The sequence below is a fragment of the Manacus candei genome, unplaced genomic scaffold, assembly GCF_025592945.1.
Source record: "Manacus candei isolate 608988 ecotype Guabito, Panama unplaced genomic scaffold, ASM2559294v1 h1tg000082l, whole genome shotgun sequence".
In the NCBI taxonomy this organism is placed as follows: domain Eukaryota; kingdom Metazoa; phylum Chordata; class Aves; order Passeriformes; family Pipridae; genus Manacus; species Manacus candei.
The window spans coordinates 790979-814541 of record NW_026138130.1 but is presented as its reverse complement, the minus strand read 5'-3'; the positions used below and the strand labels follow the sequence as shown (position 1 = coordinate 814541).

At 39.1% G+C, this 23563-nt stretch overlaps 1 protein-coding gene across 3 annotated transcripts in view; it reads right to left on the bottom strand.

Moving 5' to 3' along the window:
* ARHGEF3 (Rho guanine nucleotide exchange factor 3) overlaps positions 1-23563 on the bottom strand; it is a 113195-nt gene that overhangs the window by 82096 nt on the left and 7536 nt on the right. For 2 of the 3 annotated variants that reach the window (XM_051811561.1, XM_051811564.1), the window contains exon 2: positions 19094-19189. The exons of the other annotated variant lie outside the window; for it this stretch is intronic. In XM_051811561.1, coding sequence (XP_051667521.1) covers positions 19094-19189 — 96 coding nt within the window. The remainder of the gene's footprint in view (positions 1-19093; positions 19190-23563) is intronic. 3 annotated transcript variants of the gene reach the window in all.

Genomic DNA, 23563 nt, shown 5'->3' with positions numbered 1-23563 from the left:
ATGGGCTGAATGTTTTAAAGCTTCTGTTACATTTACTAACAAAAGTGTATTATCTGCCTTGAAGCATGATGATGAGATAAATGAACAATTTATGTCAGTTTATATTAAACTCAAGTAACTTTTACATCTTCATTTGATCCTCCAGTCTATCTGCACACAGAATCACTGACTACAAGAGGATTTTTTTAGATATGCATATCCAAGCTGTGCATGTTTTGTTTAAAATACTCAGCTGCTACATCCGTTTTCAGATAAAAGCACATTTCACAAATCTACATGAATACTCACTCAGATAAAAAAAGGAAAGCTCAGACCACTTAGAGACAAACTGTGCTAAGTAAAAATCTTTCTCAATCTGCAAAAATAAAGGTTGTTACTACAGCTGTGAATAGTTTACAAAGATACTGTTAAATAATAAATAGTACTTACTGTTCAGAACTGTTCTTTGTAATGTCGTCTGCCTAACCTATCAAAATTGTACACTAAGATACAGTTCACAAAAGCACATTTATTTTAATACACTGGGATAGTTGTGATACTAAATTATACACAAGAAAACTACATTACAAGAAAACTAAATTACATATAAGAAAATGTCAAAGTAATTTATCTGGTGAAGCCTGAGACATAAGAGAATTTTAGCTTTGAACAATAGCTTTGAATACTGATTCTCTTAGATAGTTTAAATTACAGATAATAATAAATTAATGTACCTTTGGTACTGATTTTAAAAGAAGAAAAAAAGCCCATGCTTTGACTTATTTAATAAAAAGCACTGACTTGTCCACTTGAAATCCCAAATATTATTTCTCTTCTATACTAGGCCTGTGCGATTTGGCACTAAAAGGAGATTGTGGAAAATTTCATTTATTTTCCAGAAGCGTAAAACAAATCTAACACAACAGAATTTGGCTCAGAAAGTATTTAAGTTCACACAGAGAGCTTACTTGATACACTTTTCTTGCTAAAGGCAAAGTAACTAAAAAACTGTGAGCATGTTCAGTTTGCCAAGGCCCCGGCCTGCAGACAGGAGCTCTTCAAGCTCTCACTGCGAGATAACTGGGGGTGGGGAGGCCACTTGACGACTGAGCACTCAGTATCTTGAGAGAAACTAAAATATCAACCGAGAAAAAAACCAGATGACTGATTTTTAGCTGCTGTGCTGATTTCCTCAGTGTTAACAATCTTTTATTGTCCTACTATCATGAACTGGTATAAACACATTAAGAAAGAAAAACAGCCCCGTGACTGGCTACACACACAAAGGCATTGCTGAGCAGGTACATGTAGCAGGGAGCTGTCCCACACCTACTCTTTTCCCATGCTTTCTCCACAACATGTGTACTTATACCATTGAACCAATGCAACCTACTGTCAAATATCCCACCACCAATAAAACCCAAAGAAGCTACAAAATGCATTTTTTTCATTTCTGTATTTGATTGCTTTCCTGTAAAAATTAAAACTAGTTTTGTGAAAGATGAAAAATAAAGTCATTTATTTCTTCATCTGTTACTGCAGGCTAATGCAATAAATTCCATCAATATACACCACTATAAAAGCATCCCCTCTTGATACAATAAACCCTGGTCACATCTGAAAGAGAAATTCCTGGCTACTGGCCAACAGGAGGACCCAGACTTGTCTGCTGTTTGACAAAGGTACAGTTGCATTAATGCTGGGAAGGATGAGAAGAGAGTCTTGTACTATGTTTCTATAAAAAAATATCACCATTTCATGAATATTGTAAAAACTGGGATTATAAAGATTGTTCACTGGCTTACTTTGACCATGCAGCCTAAAATTATTACTGTATCATTTCAGTTATATTGGGAAGAAGAAACAGCAATAAGGTTTATTCATTTTTAGTCATTACCTCACCCCCACTTCTGTATCACAGAAACTGAATTCTTTACAGAGAGAACAACTGGTCATTCAAAAGAAATGGCTCATCTCCACCCAACAGTCAGACACAGCCAGATAAGATCCTCTGGACCACGGGGGGGGGAAAAATAAGATCTGATGTAAAGGCTTAAATGCCCCCATCAGCAGGTGAGAAAAAGCTGGTTTTTTCAAATAAAAAGCTGAGAAATCCACTTAGCTTAGCAAGACTGGACCCTCACTGGTTAGACAGAAACAAGCACCTTCACCCAGAGAAAGCAAACAAGGCATTTCTAAGCTGTTGGTGAAATCCAACCAAACCCCATTTTCAGCTAGCCTGGAGAGAACCTCCTAAGCCTCAAAATCCATCCAAGTGCCATTACATCATGTTCTTGATAAAGGAAACGGGGTGGCTTCTGAAAACCCTTTTTGTTTGGATTCACCTCATCTGGCTCTTTAACAGGCATTCAGGGAGATCAGCACTGAATAACGAGGCAATGCTATTTTAAAAAAGTAACATTGACTTAGGGGCAAGTCAATTCAATGCACTATTTTTAAATTCCCGTACTGCTAGTTCCTCATGCTTTGTTTGCAAGTTGATATTTTTCTGCCCTATAGTTTGTATTTCAACTGAAAAGGTCCAAAATGTAGGTTTCTAACAAAGATGTCATACAGGATCATTATACCATTAAGCCTGTAGTCAATTCAGAGGCTTCTCTTTGTTGAAAAATAAAAAACTCCTGCACACCTTTACAAGAGAGCTGTGTGATACTTTCACACCTCACTCTTAAGGACCTGGCACTGAGCCAGTCAGTCAAGGAAGGAAATCTGCTTTTATTAAATATGATCGGTTGTAGAGCACTGTAACACTCAGAATGCTGTTCCACTGAGCAAGATTATTCTTGCATGAAGGGTTTTATACTGAGTGACAAGAACCACTCCTGCAATTTCTATGCAGACATTCCAGAACGTCTTATCTTGGGATTGTAACAGGCCTGTCACCACCAGAGCTAATAAACTAAACTTCTCCAAGTATACACAGTCATTCCCATGACTTAACTTCAGTGTGCTGTGACTACCCCTCCAGAAAAGTCAAATTATACCACAGTTTTGTGTCTACACTAGTTCTGCCCTCTACCACATTCTAAAGGATTGGAGGCAGTCACGGCAAATTCCATTTAGCTATTTTGTCACATATAGTTCAGTACCTTGGATATAAAAATCTCACCAAAGGTTAAATACTACAGCATTCTGGGGCTCTGCCCAGGACACAACAAAGTATTTTATTATACCATAACCACAACATGGACAACAGAACTTCTCCCACATTTTGAGCACTGTCAGTTAAATAAAGAGCAGAGCATTAAGAAGTGGAAAAAAGTCAGAAATCACAGAATCATTAAGGATCATCGAGTCCAACCTTTGGCTGATCACCACCATGTCAACTAAACCACAGCACAAAGTGCCACGTCCAGTTGTTTTTTGAACACTTCCAGGAGTGGTGACTCCATCCCCTGGGCAGCCCATTCCAATGCCTGACCACCCTCCCAGTGACAAAACTCTTCCTGATGTCCAAGCTGAACCTCCCCTGCTGCACCTTGAGGCCATTTCCTCTTGTCCTCATCAAGTTATCAATGACAAAACCTTTCATGGGAATCAGTTTTGATATTTATATCAAGCCTGAGGGAAAAAGCTTCAACTTTTTCAACCTTTCCCCATTTGTAGAGCTTTTTACTTAGAAATTTAAAAAAAGCAAAATCCCAAGTCATGATACTTTATCTCTTTTTCCTTTGGGAGATGTCTTAAAGACAAACACTCATTGAAACCTGGGAGAGAGCACTTCCAATTCATTAGATTATAAGAATAATAGGTACAATAAACACAACTATACTCAACAAAATATTTAAGATGCTCACAGCTGAGACATCTATGGACAAGCAAACATTTTTAGTAGTTACATACCCAATATAACCAGTTTTCTTTAATAAGTTGCCAGTATATTTATTTTTTTGGAAAAGTTATGTGCACCAAAATGAACGAGAGGCCCTGAATCACAATTTAAAATAGTATGTGATATATACAAACAAGTCATGAAGATCACACAACTTTTAGATTTACAAAGACATTTTCACTTGTAAGACTTTACCAGCAGGTTGCACACCACAGGCACCCAAATGAAACAAATAGTGATTTCACCTCCATTTCATCACATTTCCATCTGCACAGTAATTCCTATTAAGTTAAATAAATAATTCTGAGAGAATTACCAGACCCCTGGGCTTATAAAACTATTTTCTCCTCATATTTAACAAAGTGCTCTTCACAATTTTCTTATTCAGCTTTAACATAAATTTTTAGACCTTGAAAAGAATTAGCAGAGTCTTTTTAATATTTATTGCTTTAATTTCCCCTTTTTTTATGTAGGGCACTGAGTGTTTTCCTTGTAGCCACAAATCTCCTGGGCCATTTTCTTTTACTCCATCACAGTAAAGCTACCAAATCAAGTCCTAAAATGCTTTCAAGTTTAAAAGTTTATTCATATCATAAACACTGGACTGGTTTCCCCTTTGTTCTGAACGAAAGTGAAATAAATACAAACAAGGCAATTATATGCACAAAGGCCAGTTTACACATACAAGGAGAGCTAGATTTAACAACAAATAGCTTCAACGAATATTGTACCCTCTGATATCAGGATATTTAATACAAACACTGACAAATATATTTCTGCAAAAATCAGAAGAGTTTTTGAAGGCAATTTATAAATAGACACTGAAGTCAACAAACACTGACCTCCACCATGTGACTTTTGTGCTCCTGACCTTCGTTGCACAGAGAGGTCAGAAGGTTATCAGGATAGCTTTATCTCCACGAGTTATGTAAACCATTTACCTAATGAATAATGCTGTTAATAAAAACTAAGTTATAATTCCTGAGCAGAAGATTTTGTACTACAAATTAGGCTTTGGAAGTTTCTTTACAACATGAAACGTTTGAAGCTGGTGCCAAATTTTACACCTCATGTTTAAAACACTTCATTGGTCTTGGGGATGATACTTCAGCAATACATTTAAAAGGTGTTTCTATTCTGAAACCAGACACTCCTTTCAACATGTCTGTTTTATGTAGGAGAATGACTTCCTATTAAGTAAGCAAAACCCTCACACTTTCACTGAAGGGATATTTAACCTGAGATGCAAAAGCAAAATGTTTTCAGTTAGTTGTTATTCACAGCTGGGTTCCCGTGGGAACATTTTCTGCATCACTGTTGCCATAGTAATTACTATAGAAACCCCTGAATGCAATGGAGTAAAACCTGTTGAAACCATCGTGCCATTAAAGCTCCATTCAAAATATCAACTCAGGACAGAAAATGTTCACTTAGCTCTTCTTCTGCCAGCAACAAGTAATGTTGCTCTTCAATATAAATACACCAACTACAGTAATTTCTGCCCCAAACCATTTTACAAGACCATACATGAAATTTTGTTAAAATAATTCTTTTACAAGCACAGAATCCTATAATTAAAAAATAACAGTGATGGCTCTGAAAGAGTGTATATTTTTTGTTTGTCCCAGGTCAAAGCACATTCCTTAAAAAGGGTATTTATTGGTAGGAGAGATCTGGAGCCAATTTTTTCCAAAATGCATATATATGTATATATAAAAAAAAAGTGTATTTCAATGGATGCATGCACACATATACACACACATGCTTTTTCTTTCCTTCCTAATTACTACAATTCCTGCAAAACCAGGCATTAACACATGAAGTGAGACCAGTGGATCAGACAGAAAATGTGAGTTTGCTGTAAAACACATCGGTGATGGGTTGAGCCACCAATGGAGGAATTCAGCACTTGGAGAACTACACAGGTTTTTCCTTTATTTTCACCAGGTTCTTGGTTTTTTTTCTAGACATTCTCCCCTATTATGTTTCCTCCAAAACATTTTTTAATGCCATACCTTTAAATTAGGCACATCTACCTCTGTTCTTACTCTTGCTGATAGTTAATGTCTGTGGGTTTCAAAGAGGTGTATTAATTAGAGACATACACTGCAATATTTCATGATAAAAACTAAAAGCTCCCTAATCACAAACCCAAGACAACAGGCCTTTTCAGTCTGAATACAGAAAGCACCAGAACACAAGGACACTATGCCTTGTCACTACAGCAGCTGAAGTAAGAGGGTCAAACCACCAGGCAAGAAATCAAACATGTTGATTTGATTAATGATGATGCAAAAGTATTTATGGTTTCCTCTATGGTCATTGATACCAGAACTACCATTGGGAAGCCATCAGTGATAGGAACATAAATTATTCTACTCCTTTTAAATATGTAAAGTATGTTTCTGCAGTCAAACTGTTGGATTTTTTCCAATCACTTATCTCTCTCAATTAATGAAACAGTCTTTTTGCTTACAGGACAGCACTTTTCATTTCCAAATCTATCAAAAACATTGTTCTGTGATTCTATGAACAGCTGATATGAAAAGAGTTCACTTCATCTGATACTCTCCCCCCCTCCAACTAAAGTGGGGTCTTTTGCATGAAACACATCAAGGATTTCAGGATGCTGCAAGATTCCCTGACAATGTTATCTAACAGCCCGACAGGCAGACCTCCCAACCTTGACAAACTTTAACTGAGATAGAATGCATATGCAGCGATAGGAAGTCCCTTGGGAGGAGTGGCACAGCAATGAAGATCAAGTTTGCAAGTCTGATGTTCCAGCACGGGATCTTTGTTCAGGGTAAAGACTGAATGAGAAAGCAGGGTGGTACCAGAATTAGGTGAAGCAGCACTCACACCCTATGCACAGCATGTGACCTCACGATTGCCATCGGAACGTAAAGAACAGGGATTTGACTCTGGAGTACACACGGTGACAGCAGAGGCATCACCTCTGCCTGCACACGCCTCCGGAGCAGCCCCTGCCGGGGGCAGCGCTGCTGAACATCATTTCCTGGGGCTGCAGCCCCTGAGCTCTGCCCCAACCTCAGCTCTCCTCACCCTGGGATCCTCCTGTCAGGAGGGCCGTGGGCAGTTCAGAGCAACACTTCAGCTGCTGGGCTCCTGCCCAGAGAAGGTGAATGGTTTCACTCCCTGGGAGCCTTCCTCGCCATGCTGGTACTAAGCGGGGCTCTCATCTCAACCCGTACCCGATTATGTTAAAACTGGAGTTTATTTGCTCTGATTTTTTTTTTTTAAATTTTTGAAGAGATTAAACTAGGCAATGAGTTGAAAAGTTACTGGTAAGAGACCGACAGCACAGGCAGATGTCATTTCCTGAGGAAACCAGGCTGTCTTCAAACCACACACACACACCTTTCTGCAAAAATTTGTCTGGGTACCTTGAAAACCAAAGCAAACGGCCTTGATGTCCTACTGAGAAAGACACAAGTTGGGCAGAGGGTATTTGGTTGGGGTTTTAAACTCAAAAGTCTCATAATTTTTTTTCTTTAAGTAAATCTAAGGAATGGGGGGAAAAGTATGTTCTTTACATTGTCATAATGAATCAACAACCCCACTCAGGGGAAAATTGCAATTTTTTCCCCTCAAGGTTCATAAAATCAAGTGGCTCTTCTCAAGAGAGAAAAATTTTAAATTACTAGCAAGTGAAAAATATTGAATGTTAAACCTTACCCACAAGGAAATAAACATTAACTTCTGATATGTAAACAAAGAGCTTTAAGATGATCACTCAACTGCACTGTGAAAAAATGCAGCAAAGAAGCATCACAGTATTTTGAAGTTATCTTTAAGTGGGAACCTGATCAAAACAGTTACATCTTTGCTTTAGTAAAATATAAACAGTTGCAGTACAGTTGTAATGGAGTTCATTGAAAGCAAAAGCCTTAGCAAACAAAAAATTGCCCTACAGTGCATTTGAGATGTAACTGACTGCTAAAAGGATATTAAGGCATTAAATTACCATAGAAGACATTTATTGTGAGCAAGCTCTGATATAATGAGTGCCTTTCTTTGCACACCAATTACAACACCTATAAACATTAACACATCATAAAAATGGGGTGTTACTACACTTTTACAACAGCTTCACACAAAACCTTTTCTATTCTTACAGAAATCTAAAAAATCTACTAAGTACTGTGTGAAGAACCTGAGATTTTAGATATTTGACTTTCAAATAAATACAGGCACTTGTATAACTGAAATTGTTTTCCTACAAGGAAAACTTCCTACGCAAGTTAGCACTGTAAACAAAAGAAATTAATGTGCTTTGTTAAAATTTCCACTTCGTTAAGTCTGTAACAAAGAAAAACAACAGGCATCCATTCTGGTCCCAAATCTTGCTCTGCAGCACTACGGTTGTGTTTACCTGAGCAATTCCTAAGCCACTTGGTTAGGCTGAGAAAACAGTTTCGCAGTTTCCTCAGGGGAAACACAGCTTGTTGTTTCACCAGACTACTAATTATCGCCATCTATTCACCCAGCAGATGCAAAATTCCAAATGAACAGCGATTTTAGGATAGATTAGATAGTTCCTGGGACTACCAATACTTTGGCAAAAGAGTCACAGATTCCTCAATGGGGAAAAAAAAATTATTTTAATCACGGATTAAAACAGCTTGATTTGAAAAGGAAATAATGCTCAGGAACTTAACACAAGACCATTTCCTTTAAATAAGGATACCAGAGATCTAGAATCCAAAACAAGTTTTTCTCAGTTCTAGAGCTCTCGGCCAACCTTCCTACCTGCCCTTTGTGACAACTCTGTTTCTGTAGGTAGGAGTCAGCTGCTGAAAGGCCTGAGGCAGGAGCATGGTAAGAGAAAAACAGTCCTGCCTGTACTGTTTGTGAGAAAACAGAGAGACTCAACAGTCAGAACTGTGTTCCTCAGGGAGACAGGGACAGCTGCTTCAGTGACACGAAGCTGCACATCGGTAGAGGAATGGAAGGAATCGCTATTGTGTTTATGACTACAAAGTCACCACATACAGTGTTTACAAACACAGTGCACAGAGTAAGGGGACATTGCACAGTCTTCTTGTAAAGAGGCTATTTGGGAGCTGGAAGAGAAACCTCCTCAGCCTGACAGGAGGAAAGTGCAGAGCACTCATACAGACCTGAAGGACACTGCTGGGCAGAAGTTCCAGTCACACCTGCACAGCACACATACACACTACGAGCAAAACCAGAGAGACACAACCCTCAAAGAGGAAAAGAAATTATTTAGATGCTAAAAAAACTACCAAGAAACTAAGTATTACAATATTAAGTCCTACAAAATAAGAGACAAACACCAGCAAGTGGGAGAAGCTTGGCTGAGGCTTAAATGGAATTAAAAGCAAATTAAAGCATTTATTACAGCAAAGCCCCTGTGCAGTCACCGGCGGCAAACACCGCCCTCCGCTGGGCAAAGCACGGCCCTGCACTGCCCTCACCTGCCTGCGCTCTGGGATCCCGCTGGGAATTATCCTGGGCTCTCCCATTTACATACAAAACCCTGATGGCAAGCGATAACTGAAGCTCAGTTTCCTCACAACTCTCCTACTCCAGTAAACGCAGAACGAAAAGATTCTGAAGGAACACATATTCAGCAGCCTATCCAACGTAACACCTGTGGGAACCTTCCCTTGAAATTCCCCTCTCCCTGCGTCCAATAGTTTTATTTTATTTTACAGTCATGCTGTAAATCATGATATATATACATATATATTATACATAAATTTAAAACATCCTCCAAATATAATGAAATACAAATCAGAATGAAGAGAACTTTTCATGATTAATTTCAAATCTCTGTTGAAATGAAATGCAAAAGAACCAATTCAGTACCCTGTGACAGAAGATGTGACCAGGCAAACGTTGCCTTGTGCCAGCTGAGTTGCAGATTAAATAAGAAACAGAATATTAAGACCATTAAAGGAGTCATAATTTAACCTCTGGATTAACCATATGATGCACAATGGATTTGAGGTAGCTTTATCTCCTACAAAAATTGACTGGGAATTAACTGGACCATCATAGAAACTTCACCAGATCACTTTCTACGAGTGAAAGGCAAGAGTGGGAAGAGTTTATTATTATTCTGTTATTTAAGTCATAATAAACAAGTAGATTATCAAATAAATTTCAATGCTTAATGATAAAGTAATTTAATCTTCTAAATCCTATTTTTTCTCCCCGATTTCTTTTTCATTAGTATGGAGATTGGTGGATATTTCCCCCTATTTTCTGTTTTGCTATGGAGTGCCCCCATGTTAACACAGCACAGAGGAGAAAGATGAAAGAGTTCCTTGGGTCAGTTGCTAGTTCAGAAAAATGAGAGGATAATCAAGGGGAAGGAAAATAACCCCAAACCTTAAGAAATCTGATGAATGGGACAGAAAAGGTGCTATATATCAGGGTACATACAATAAAAGCATAGCATCACTTTCCCTGTCTGCACTTTAATACAAATCTCTCACTGATTTGTAGTTAACTTACCATGACTCACTCACTGCATTAAGTTGTTAGAGAAAAAAGAGATATGAGAGAGAGGGAAACATGCCTAAGCATACCCAGCTACAGCTCACCAGATCTTCTAGTTCTGCTGTAGTAATAAATAATAAACTATAGGTTCTGAATGTGAATGAAATTGCAAAGAGACCTCAGTTTTAAAAAACTTGAGTGCAGCTATTTTTTTTTCATCTATCTAGTCACATACAATTTGCATTTTAATCTGTGGAATAGAAACACATTACACAGCTTTCAAAATAGAGCTACATTTATCTTACTGTTCTGTACAGACTGGGGTTGGGAAGACCCAAACAGAGAAGCTGAAATAGAATTAGTTTTCCTTTGAGTAGCTGGAACAGTGCTGTGTTTTGGATTCAGTACAGGAATGATGCTGATAACACACAGATGTTTTGGTTGTTGCTCAGCAGAGCTCACCCTGAGCCAAGGACTTCTCAGTGTCACGTGCTCTGCTAGTGAGGAGCTGCACGAGAAACTGGGATGGAAATGGCCAGGGCAGGTGCCCTGAACTGGTCACAGGGATATTCCATAATGTAGGATAAAAGTTTGCTGGAGGGGGCTGATCACTGCAGTGTCTGGTGAGCAACTGCACTGTGCATCCCTTGTTTCTCCCTGTCCTTTCCATTACAATTACTATTATCATTATTATTTGTTAGGGGTTAAACCACAACAACTATGAAGGGTGAAAGGCACTGTTTTCCTTTACTTTACTTGTTTGTATTTTTCAAATAGAAATGTGGGGGGGTTTTCTGCAATTATTGTAGGTTTTTTCATAAGGTAATAGAGAAGGAAAAGAAAATACAGCTGGATGCTGCATATCTGAATGAGAAGATGAGGCTTTATAGCACAAATAAAAACTAAGATTACAAATTTCATCCTTGTTCTAAACTACACAAACTCATTTATTTGATGTTTGCGAGATTGCACTGAAGGAGACATTTTCATCTGCTATAATATAACTTCAACTTACAAACAATCAAAACATGAGTTAGGGATGCTGGGCCCTCCTTCCATAGTGTATTAGTTATTAACATTGGTGATCCAAGCCTAATGACCAGTGTTATTTATCACCCTGACAGGATGCACTTCTCTCATTCACAGAGGGGGAAAATAGAAATAAATTTTAAAAAATGTTAACATGCCAAAATGTGAAAGCCTGGTTCTTTAAATAGAGCTATACAGATTCAGCTTCTCAGTTCCAGTGATTCCTGTTCCAGACAAAAGAGTGACTGCCACAGTCCAAAGTGAAATTTTTTTATCACTTATCTTTTCTAGATTCACCAATACAGCCCATCCAGAAGAACGGAAGAAGATACTTCTAAAGACAGGTGGACTGAGAGATTTTTATACTTCTTTCCTACATCAAAGTAACTAAAAGTTATAGTTTTTAAACATTATTCATCCTTTAATAAACGTATACACTCCCTGTGAACATTCCATTTACTGGTACATCAGAGTATAAAAGCCACATCACCAGTCTGTTCACTAACACACATTTATAAACAAAATACCACTGAGGGCAGCCTAAAGATGGGATTACCTTTTCCCTGGATAAAAATTTCTTGACATCGAATTGGAACCAAGTAGTTATTCTAGCAAAATGTGTTGTAACTCCCTCCCTAGGCTAACAGCTGTAACAAAGAGTCATGTAACAATAAAAAAGCAGGTAGAGCACAACAGTCACACATAGCAAATGTATCAGTATGTAGCAAATGTTTTGAGAGACCTAACATCAACAGAAATTATTTTAAGCATGACCTAGAGACAATGTAATCACATGTACAAAATGCAGATGACAGCTTTATCCAGGAAATCTGGTGAGTGATGATCCCTCACCAAAAAGAAAAGAAGAAATAAACTCTGTGCAAACCCCCACCAAATATTACCTCAGCCTGGTGAGATGGCTTTAGAAACAACAACAAGTAACTCTCACCTCTGCTTCTACTGCTTTCTGTGGGCCCAGAAAAAGGTGGGAAGGGGGAAGGAGAACAACCTGACACCAGAGAGAGGGACCCCAGCGAGCTGAACCCCAGGCACAGCCTCACGCTCGGACCAACGCTGCCACCTCGTGGGGCTCCGGCCAGCGGGCAACCTGAACGCTCTGCTTCCTCCTTCTCAAGGCAGCCCTCAAGAGTTTTTTGATCCCATGCAGGATGAGGAAATGCAATGCATACTTAGTTTTGTAAGACATGATGATTAAACATATGTTTAAACTTGTACTTGCCTCCGGGGCGTATTTTCTCCAGTTACAAAGCCCATTTCATGAGCGCATGAGGCAAGTCAGCAACTGGTGACTGTGCCTGCTTTAACCATTTCAGCACATTCTCATCTCTGGCAGCTCATGGGTGTGCTGCAGGACCTGAGATGAGTCACCCTCTCCATGTCCTACATCGCTCTCCTGAATCTTTATCCACTTCCTTTAAGGGACTGGCTCTTGGGCTGCAAGTCCCAGTGCAAGGAATTCCCTCGTAACAATTTTCAGTTCTACTACTCCTTTTATGGGCATAAGTACATTAATAAACCAGGAAAGTTAGGTAACATATATTTTATATATATATATATATATCTACATTGTATATATTTGTGTGCTTTATTAAAACTAGTCAGTCATAATTGTTATGTTACGCTAACTACACTGAATATTTTTCAGCTTTCCAGGAAAAGCACTTTCTGTCTTTGTAATAAGATATTACTAGAAAACAACTAATTTCAGGCCTCTTGCAAATAAGATTAATTTTACCCAGCTATCTAAAGTGTTAATTTGTAATTTATGGGCCTTCCTTTCTGCACACACTGTAACCCTGTATTCCCCAAACATGTATGTGCCTTTTGTAATCACAAACATCTGCAGTTAAACTGCACTTGACTAGAGCCAGTTTAACTCAGCTCTTCAGGATGACTCATTTCTACTGATTAAACAAGGATACAGAGAAACAGGGAAAGTTGTGCAACTTGTTTCTCTTCTTACAGTAATTCCAGACGCATAATTCTTCCTTCATCAACCAGCAGCTGGCAAAAGCTGCCCCAGAATTATGGTGATTTATGGCATGAAACCTTACTTCCCACACAAGTTAGGAGGCAGCTTGAGCTCTTGTCTGTCCTTGAGCTACAGTATGCAGCAATTTAGCTGCCCTGTTCTGATCCTCATGAAGGAAGAAGGGTTGTGTGATTACACCACAGGCATTAAGAGAAGTATCTTTGTGAGATCTACACACCACCTCACCAGGAAGATGCAGATTTTCAGCTGCTCACCCCTGCTTTCCTATCTTGCTTTTACTCGGAGTCACGGGCATGTTGGTTCAAGTATCTCAGTTGACCCTGTTGTTTCTATTTGTTTTTTAGACAGATTAATTAAAAAAAACCAAAAAAAAACCCACAAAAAAACCCCACTTCAAATACAGGTTGCACAATACCCCAAAATAACTACTTTTCCTGTACTAGAGAGTTTGCAAAATTTTCACATAACCCATATGTGGGCACCCCAGACACGTGCACACTATGACAGTAAGCTTTTGTCTTTCAATCTACGCAATTATGGAGCTTGTTTTACAATTAGTTTTTGTAATATCTAAGTTCAGTATCTAAGCTTGTCTTCCTTCTTGCTGTACCCACTGGAGCTTCAATAGAAAGTCACCAAAAATAAGTGACAAGTTGTCAATTCCTCTCGAGTGAATTTATCAAAAAGCAAGTTATTCTTCTATTAAAGCATAGTGCAAAAAACTTGACTGTAAGTCATACTCCCAATGAAAGAGATAATAACTCTTTCAAAATGGGAGAGACAGCATGTAAAATATTTAATGTTGTTATTTGCACACCACTGCTCTCAGTCAAGATTAGTGCCTTTATAGATGAAAAAAGCACTTCCACCTCAGACTGGAAAGGAAAGCTGAAAAAAAAAGCAACTCTCTGTTACAGCATAAGACAAAAACAAACAAAAAAGATTTAAAGAAGTTTGTCCTCAAACTCAGCTTAAGCCAAGTCATAAATACAAATTCAGAATTCACTGGAATTCACATATAACAATGCTTGTTTGCTTAAAGATCTATAGACTTATTTATTCATTACATGGAGGTTTTCAGAGAAATTTGGTCTAAAAGTGATGGCAACTTTGTCATAGAAATAGGAGGACTCCACAAACAACAGGGCAGAGTATTTGGAGACAGAAATGGAAAGCCAAGGCACCACATATTCTGTCATGAGAGACACCCAGACCCCCAAATTTCAGTTGTTAGTTTTAAAAGGATTAAGTTAGGAAGTATTTAATCTTAAGTAACATAATGGAGTGACTAGCAAGATTTCATCCAGCCTAGAGGAAGCATGTTATAAATCCCCACACAGTAACAAAATGTGGAAAATTTCCAATTCTGCTCATTTGTTTTGAAAAACAATGTGCCAGCCAGCTCCTTTCCTAGTAAATGTGGATGAACTGACAGAGTTCCCATATGCTCCCTTATCTTCAGCTCCTTTCTTGCACTTTTCAACATTAAGAAAGTGAGAATCTGCCAAATCAGGAGCTTCTAGAATTTCCAGCCTCTCAAGCCTCGATTTGTTCAGTGCTATTCCACACCAGGTCAGACTGAGTGGTCACAACATCCATAATATCAGCTGAATTCCTCAGTGTTCCTGCTCATGGAGAACAGCTGAATTTGATTCCCACATGAACTCTGCAGTGCTACCCTCAGTTATCAGACAATTACAGCAGTCCCACTGGTGCTGCTGCCAGCATTTTTTTGCTGCTGTAATCTTGATTTTGTGTGTTGGGGAGGGGGGGGGAAGCAATAGAAGAAAGTGAACCATTGCAAGTTTGAGAATTCAGGGATTTTTTTTTATCTGGTAGGGGCACCAAACTATGCAGATACAAAACACTGATGGACCAGAGTAGCAGACTTGGTAAATGGCTATAACAAGGTAACTGGGAATCTGTCAATTATTTACTCTCCCCTCTGTTTCTAGGGGGCCTTATACAACATCAAAGCTTTTACATGCACCATAAGTGATGTTTAAAGGCTTGATAAGGTCTTGCTCAGGGCTTTTCTCTGTGGAGGCTTTTGACTTGATTAAATATTTTACACTGTTACTGCACACTGTTAATAGTATACACTCCTAATCTTGCTATGACTAACATCAGTCCTTACCAATAGTCACGTTTTCATGAAAATAAACTGAGAACCATCAGAATGTTCCAAGAATCAGACAATGAATAAGCAGTAATAAATACATGATGCAACAAGACAATGCAACCTTGCACTTTATTAGGCTGAGAAAAATAATGTTCATTCAGCTCCAGAACCCCAGAATACCAAATAAAATCCAGTATTTTAGAAATCTTCAAATATATACTACATAAATATAAATAAAATTTTTACCACTGTATTTACTGCACCCACCAATTAATATCTGAGTCAGAGATAGTAAAGAATTGAGAGGTCAGGCCTGTCTTGCATTCACGATACCAGCCATGCATCACACTGCTACTGAGCTTCTCAATTCAAAAAACCCCACTGAAACACCACTGACTGCAAACATGATGCTCTTTTTGAACAAACAAGATTTTGGGTTGCAAAGCAGAGAAATTAGCAAAAGTGAAAGTGATATTTTTGGGGTTTAAACACATTCATGGAAGTACAAAAGCACACCAAAAGTTGGCTTAAATATTTTTACCTCCATGCAATTCAGCACAAGCCCCACAATTTACACAAAGTAATAACCTGTCTCTTTATACCACTGCTATAGCCTAATATACAGTACATAAATATAAAAGCATATCACAAAACCTGTGATATTACTCTCTGCCTGCAGAAGAGTTAAATTTCAATATATCCTTAAACCAAACAACTTCTCTTTCAGTAATAAACACTTCAGTGTCAAGACAAGTCAGCCCAAGTTTCTACTGCCCCTGATTAGCACTCCCATGAGCTGTCACACATTACAAGGCAAGACTCTAATTTAAAATTTTAATTTCAAATTTTTCTTACTGATTGAAAATATTTATCAAGCATACATCCAAACATAGAGTGGTGACTATACAAGCAGTCAGTGCAAGTACTCTAGTGGTTCTAGAAGTCTTCATTTCCAAGTAAATTGCATTAAACTAACCCTACAGTGTGAAACAATTCTCTACATCTCAGTGACACATTGAATAACTTGGCCTACCACTGACAGATAAAGGGAGAAACTTGGAGACTGTGTCTGCTCCTGCAGATGAGCATTTGGAATTGTGAATATTTATTTAACCTTAAATCCCAATGTAATTTTACAATGTCTTAAAAAAGGAATCTGTTTTATCTCATAATTAGAACTCCTAAGTATCACAGGATATTAAATAAAAAGATTAATTTAATTCCCGAAGAAGGAATCTAACATCTGACTAATTTAATGAAAAACTACAGGAAGGGAATGATTAAAAATGTTAGCAGGTATGACTGAATGTATGCCAAAGAAATCTGAGATTAGTGTACACAATATAGACTAGAATTGGGGGGGGGGGGGGGAGGAATGGAGCAGGACAGACATGACTGAAGGAAATCAAAGATTAGCAAACAAGTAAATTCTGCTATTTTGCACTACTTTCCCTAAGAATAATTACACATTTGTACCAAATCACACCATCCACTCATGATACTCTAATACTTCATAGCATAAATTGTACTGTTGCACTGTTGTAGTTAACATTCCAAGAACTGCCACGAAGCATTCCAGAGAAATGCCATGAAAAAAATGAAATCATATTCATCAAATCACAGAAACATTCAGTTTGGAAAACAATCACTGAGTCCAACCTCTAACATTAGCACTGCCAAGCTACTACTAACCCATGTCCCTCAGTGCCACATCTACATGGCTTTTAAGTATCTCCACCAATGGTGATTCCAACCCTGCCCTGGACAGCCCGTTCCAGTGCTTGACAACCCTTTTAGTGAAGAAATTTTCCCTCATGTCCAATCTAAACCTCCCCTGGTGCAATTTGAGGCCATTTCCTCTTGTCCTGTCCCTTGTTACCTGGGAGAAGAGAACAACCCCCACCCGGCTACAACCTCTTTTCAAGGAGTTGTAGAGCCATAAGGTCCCCCCTGAGCCTCCCTTTCTCCAGGCTAAACAACCCCAATTCCCCCACTGCTCCCTATCAGACTTGTGCTCCTTCCCCAGCTCCATTGCCTTCTCTGAACACCCCCCAGCACCTCAATGTGTGTCTTGTAGTGAGGGACCCAAAACTGACCCCAGGATTTGAGGTGTGGCCTCACCAGGAATACAGGGGGTACAGGCCAGGATGCCCTTGGCCTTTTGGCCCCTGGGCACACGCTGGCTCATGTTCATCCAGCTGTCAAACAGCACCCCCAGGGCCCTTTCTGCTGGGCAGCTTTCCAGCCACTCTGCCCCAAGCCTGGAGCACTGAGTGGGGCTGCTGTGACCTGAGTGCAGGAATCAGCACTTGGCATTGTTGAACCTCTTACAGTTGGCCTCAGCCCATGGATCCAGCCTGTCCAGATCCCTCTGCAAACACTTCTTAGCCCCCAGAAGATCAATACTCCCACCCAGCTTGGTGTCATCTGCAAACTGACTGAGGGTGCCCTCGATCCTCTCACCTAGATCAGTGATAAAAATATTAAACAGAACTGGTCCTAGCTCAATACCACAAGCAGGATAAAAAACCCAGTAAAAGATATCAAAAAAACAGTTTGTGTCAATTCCCCATCCCTCATTATATCTGAGTCAGGAGGGAAGCCCACAAATCTTCCTCATCCTGCCCCTTCATGCAAAGATTTTGTTGAGGACATTCCATAAATAGTAGTAGAACAGTGGGAGATGTTTAAAAGAAACTATTTTCCAGTACTATGATGCTGTTAATTTAATTCTATATAAAAACAGGAGCAAAAAAAAAAGATTTTATATTATTTCCTGACAAGCATCCAGCAGGAAATACTCATTTGCTACTATTTCTTTAATTATTTAGCTTTTCAAGAGTATTCCTCAGACTACAAAAACAATGTAAGTTAGCTTTTCCCATATGGGTGTCATGCTTCCTGTCATGAGTTTATTTGGTTGTTTTCTACGTGGTAAATAAATAACGTAAAAAACACCAAGTGAACAACAGCAAGTAAAAATCAGCAGGCTCTCTGTAAAAGGCTCTTGTTAACCTGGTTGAAACAGTCTCAAAGCTTTCTCAACACCCTGTTTCCTTCATGAAAACACCAAATTAGGTGCTGAAAATTGCATGGTCAGTGGCAATTGTCACAAAAATATTGTCATAAAGTGTAAGCATTTGTCCACATCTGTCACTGAACAGTGTAACTGCTTTTACCTCCAGTAGAGAGCAAGGTTTTTTTGTATACAAAGTGGGAACTATTGGCTTTTTAATGTCTCCCAGGGCACGAATCTCAGGAGCCTGCACAGCACTGAAGGGTACTGGTACCAGCATTGCACAGCAACAGCATGGGGAGATTAAGACATTTGCTATATGTGAAAGATTCCACGAGTACAACTGGTGCACTGCTGAAGTGAACAGGAGTTTTTCCACTGCCCATCCCCCATGACACCCTGTACCACCTCATCTGCTAAAAACTCAAAACCACAATGAAAAAATACTTCCCTTTTTCCTTCTCTGTTGTTAAATACTGCAGAATTAATGCATCAGTTATAACAAGTGATTATTTTACTTAATTTTCAAACTACATTTCCCAATATTGCTCTCTACTAACCTCTCAGAAAATTAGAAGTAAAGCTTACCAAACTTTTTCTTGTTCCATTCCTCCTCTGGTACATTGGTTTATTACAGCAGGGCTACTCATGGTAAGTGCTGAGCTTTCAGAATTCATTTTTCTTCTACAAAAGAACAACATCAAAAAAAACAAGAAAAATGCTATATAAGTGAAGATTGTGGTTACTAATTAACTAGAAAACCAAAACTTTAAGACAATAACTTTTAAGACCAAACACAGTATGTTTTACTCCCTGAAGTAAATGCCCTACATCAATGGGATTAATTGGATGAATACACTGAGAAGGATTTTGGCAGTTTTATGGACTTGCTAGTTATGCCAAACTCAACACTGATTGTCTTTTGTTTACTTTTTTGAATAAATGCCAAGAGAGTTGATGTCAGCAAGCCTGAATCCAGGGCTGTGCATCGTGTCAGTTCTGTTAATTCAGACCAGCAGTCACAGCCAGCACTGCCATGGAAAGATCCACATAACATGGGGGAGAAAATTTCACTTTCTGATATGTAAAGATTTACAGAAGCTTTTCAGCATATTTTAATAACTTGAGATCATACTTTGCTGCTTTGCAGAAAACAACAATTCATTCATGGTTGAAGTCACTCTCACAACAGCACAGAGATATTCCAGTGCTGGCCATAGCAATTCCCAAGTTACAACACTTCCAAAAGGTCTGTATGGTCAAAGATGTTTCCAGTAAACGACTTGCATGGCAAGAACAAATGAAGACTCTACATACAGCAAATTAATTCCACCATGAAACACTATTATTTTTTTGTAACAGGATCCACGATGTTAACATGAAACTTCTTAGCCCTACAGCTTTATTTTCCCCTTTTCATTTAAAAGAGAGGGAGGGGGGGAAATATTTTTAGCCATCAAAGTCATATTATTCAACTTGATTTGACACCTGGTTTCTATTATGATCAGCACAAAGACCTAATTGATTAACAGAAAACAGGTTCAACTGTATATTAATTAATACCTGCTAGAACATAACCAGAAAAGAGGCTGTGCTTGTCAAGATAATAATCTCTTGCTTTTTTTCAAGAAGGTACAAAGAGCCATTAAAAAGCTGGTTTAACCTGTGTGAAATCTGGGTCAAAATCAAACTTGACAGATTTCAGGGACAGCATGAAAGGCTGAGCACAAGGCACGTGCCCCATCAGTGGCAGGCAGACAAGGCCAATCTTCACAAAATAAGTGCTCTGAAGAGAATGCCCATCTTGGTTTCAAAATTCTGTCCATGCAAGAGTAGATAAACATCCCTGGCAAACATGTCTACTGGACAGAAGTCCCAAAAATCAGCAAACAAAATTTGGTCCTTACATCTTGTTTGTGTGACCAGAGCATGTGGCACGGCCACTTCAGAAGAAACAGAAGGGATTTACAAGGACAGGTTCTTAATCTTGCATTTTTTTAACATCCCTCATAATAGAACAGTTTATTTCTGAGCAAATTTGCTTTTGAAATCCTGTTTTAAAGGTCCAAAAAACTATTCTGAATGGGAGAACAACAAAAGCCTCACCTCTGTGAGGGCAGGAACACAGACTCAGCCAACTGACTTCTTTTTGGATCAGTGCCTGACCTCAAATTTACTCCTGATTCTCAATTTGGATCAGTTGAAAAAAAGGGTCAGTAACAAAAAACAACAACAAAACCCAAACAACAACACAAAACAAAAGCCCAAACCAAATAAACAACAAAACCAACACCCCCCCCAAAGAAATCCACACAAAAGCCTAGTAATTCTAGAAGCAGCAGCAGGTGTTGAAAACTAAATTATTACTTGCCTCTCTGGTCTATAATAGCACAGGAAGAGGGGAGTTGTTCTTAAATATATTTTGAAGCAACGTTGCAAGAGCCCATACTTAAACATCTTCTGCAAAGTTCCCCTTTTGCAGGAAGCAATTTCCTAACATGGGGAAAGCCCAGATGCTTCAATGATCACACAAGTTATGGCAACAAGAGCTTTACCTCCTCTTGCAGTCACCTGTACCAGTAAGATCAAAAGTTCAGGGGAAAGGTTAAAAGTCGCCCATTAATTCTCAGAGTTGAAAGCTGAAAGATTCAAATTACAAAATGACAAGGTTGCCATTCCAGAAAAAAAAAGGTACAGCTTGCCCTGTTCCCTTGTGAGCCAGTACCACAGCAGTACAACTGTGCAAGGTATTACTTTAAAAAAACAAACCTGTTTTTGGCACTCCCCTCCCCACCCTTGGAAATATCTAAGCCAACACTCCATACATATCTCTGCATTGAGACTTCCACACTCAAACTGGAGCAAAAGCAGGGGACAGAAGTGATAAAAGTTACTGTGTTATGAACTTTTCTATGAACAATAAATAAAGGTTGACATGGATTTAACAGAAAATAGATTAAATATGGCATTAATCCAATTTACGTTCTCAGATGTTCTGCAAAACAAAACCACGTAATACAAAGAGGAATACATCTTATCAAATTTATCAACTCCCTCACATTCCCAGCCTGCTATCTGAAAATGTCAGTAACATACTGGACTCCTTCTCCTCGACAACCTCAGCACCAGCAGGCCTTTTGGATACCACGAGTCATATTCTTTCAAGACACATCGGCTCTTGCAGCCTCCACTGCTCCATTTGCAGTGATGGGAGAGATCTGCCCAGACCCCCAGGACCTGCACACACTCCTCCCTTACCCGTATGCGGGAGAGGAGGGATGGTCTGTGGGAGAGGTGGGACAGGGAGCTGGCACAGCGCTGGGCACGGATCCCTCCCCTCAGCCGCCACCAAGAGATGGGAGTGACGAACCCCACAGCACTCTCCTGTCCCCCCCAGGGCAGCAGCCAAGGGCACACTGCCTTGGGATGGGAGCATCCCTCTAACTTCCCTCCCACACCCAGAAACGAACGATGCTCCAGCAACACCCACCACGGAATTGCTGTCTGCTGGAGCAGAAACTCCTGGCACCTTGAGTGGCTTTTGTCCACATCAGCCAGTGTCTTTCAAAACCCTCCTTCTCCTTCCTTCCTGTCCGTTGAGAAGCTCAACATCTCAAAGCTCTGGGCCCGGGTGTCCATTCGGGGTTGCCATCCAGCAGCAATCCTCATTCCCACTCCAAAGGCTGGACAGCAATGAGTCAGACAAGCTGCAGGGATACTCTTTTGTCATCCTCCTCCTGCCAGCAGGTCTGCACAGGTCCCAGTTCACACTCTACCAGGAGCAGCAGGTAATTAAACAGCTGATCCCCACACAATGGACAAGTTTTATGGCCTTGTCAAAATACCACGAGTTTTTTAGTTTCTAAATGACAAACGGAAAAATCAGTATCTGTCAACACTCTCCAAAGCCGTGGATACGAAATATTACCACTATTTCTCTGCCTTGAAAGCAATCTCAATGAAAAATTCTCAGCCTGTAGATTATCTCCTGACTCGTGTGCCAGGGACTCTTAAGACCCTTGCTTAAGAATAAATAATTTTTTTAAAATAAAAACTTTTCTATTTTAAGATGTACACAGGCGATATATTTTTTCAAGCATCAAAAATATTTTATGGACATTTTCTAGTGAACAAAAAGTTTTTCTGTAGGTTTAAAATAAAACTGAATTGTTCTGCTGTGGAAAGAAAATGTATTGTAAGGCTTATACTCTCTGAAAAATATTCCTTATATTCAAAGCAAACCACAAAAATTAAAGCTAAAATTAGCAAAGGAAAATTTTGCATATATTTAAATATATATATATCTACACACACAATCAGACTACTACCACTATCCTCAGAAATTAGCCTCCAGTAATAAAATAACAACATCTTAGAAAATAAAATGCAATTCGAGAAACAAAGGAACAACGTTCAGAAAAAAAAAATACGCTGTTCACAGGTGCCTCTTTCTATATCACCATCCAGCTCTTGTTTGGACTTGAACTTTAAGGCATAGGCAAGATACATGATGAAACCTGAAAGAGGGAAATAAATCTATCAGCTTCCCTCTTAACAACTTGAAGCCAGATGCCAAGACAAGTCAATGAATATTAAGAGACTTTGCCTCAGATGTTCCTCAGCCTCTGCACACTGAGCCTCGCCTGTTCCAGATAAGGGACATGGATTAGGTGCTGTCCTAGAGATCGTGCTGTGCTGTAATAGCAGGAAGTGGGCAAAAGGCAATTCCAGAACAAAAACATAGGAAAACAATGTCAAAGACTTATTTATAGCAGCTATGATTAACACTACTGTCACTATCTTACTGAGGAAACAGCCTTGGAGAAACATCCTTGCTGGTTTTGAGGAGACATCTCAAATACAGCATACTTCATCTTCTCTGACCAAGTACAGCTTACTCAACACTACAGTCCCCAGAAATAAGCAGGTACCCCAAAATTCTCTTCTTATCTCCACAAAGAAATACATTTTTATGCCTCCATTAAAAACAGTAACTTTGATTATCTGAAGCATTATCAGTTCATCTGCCATAGATTCTTACACCACATAATGGTAGAG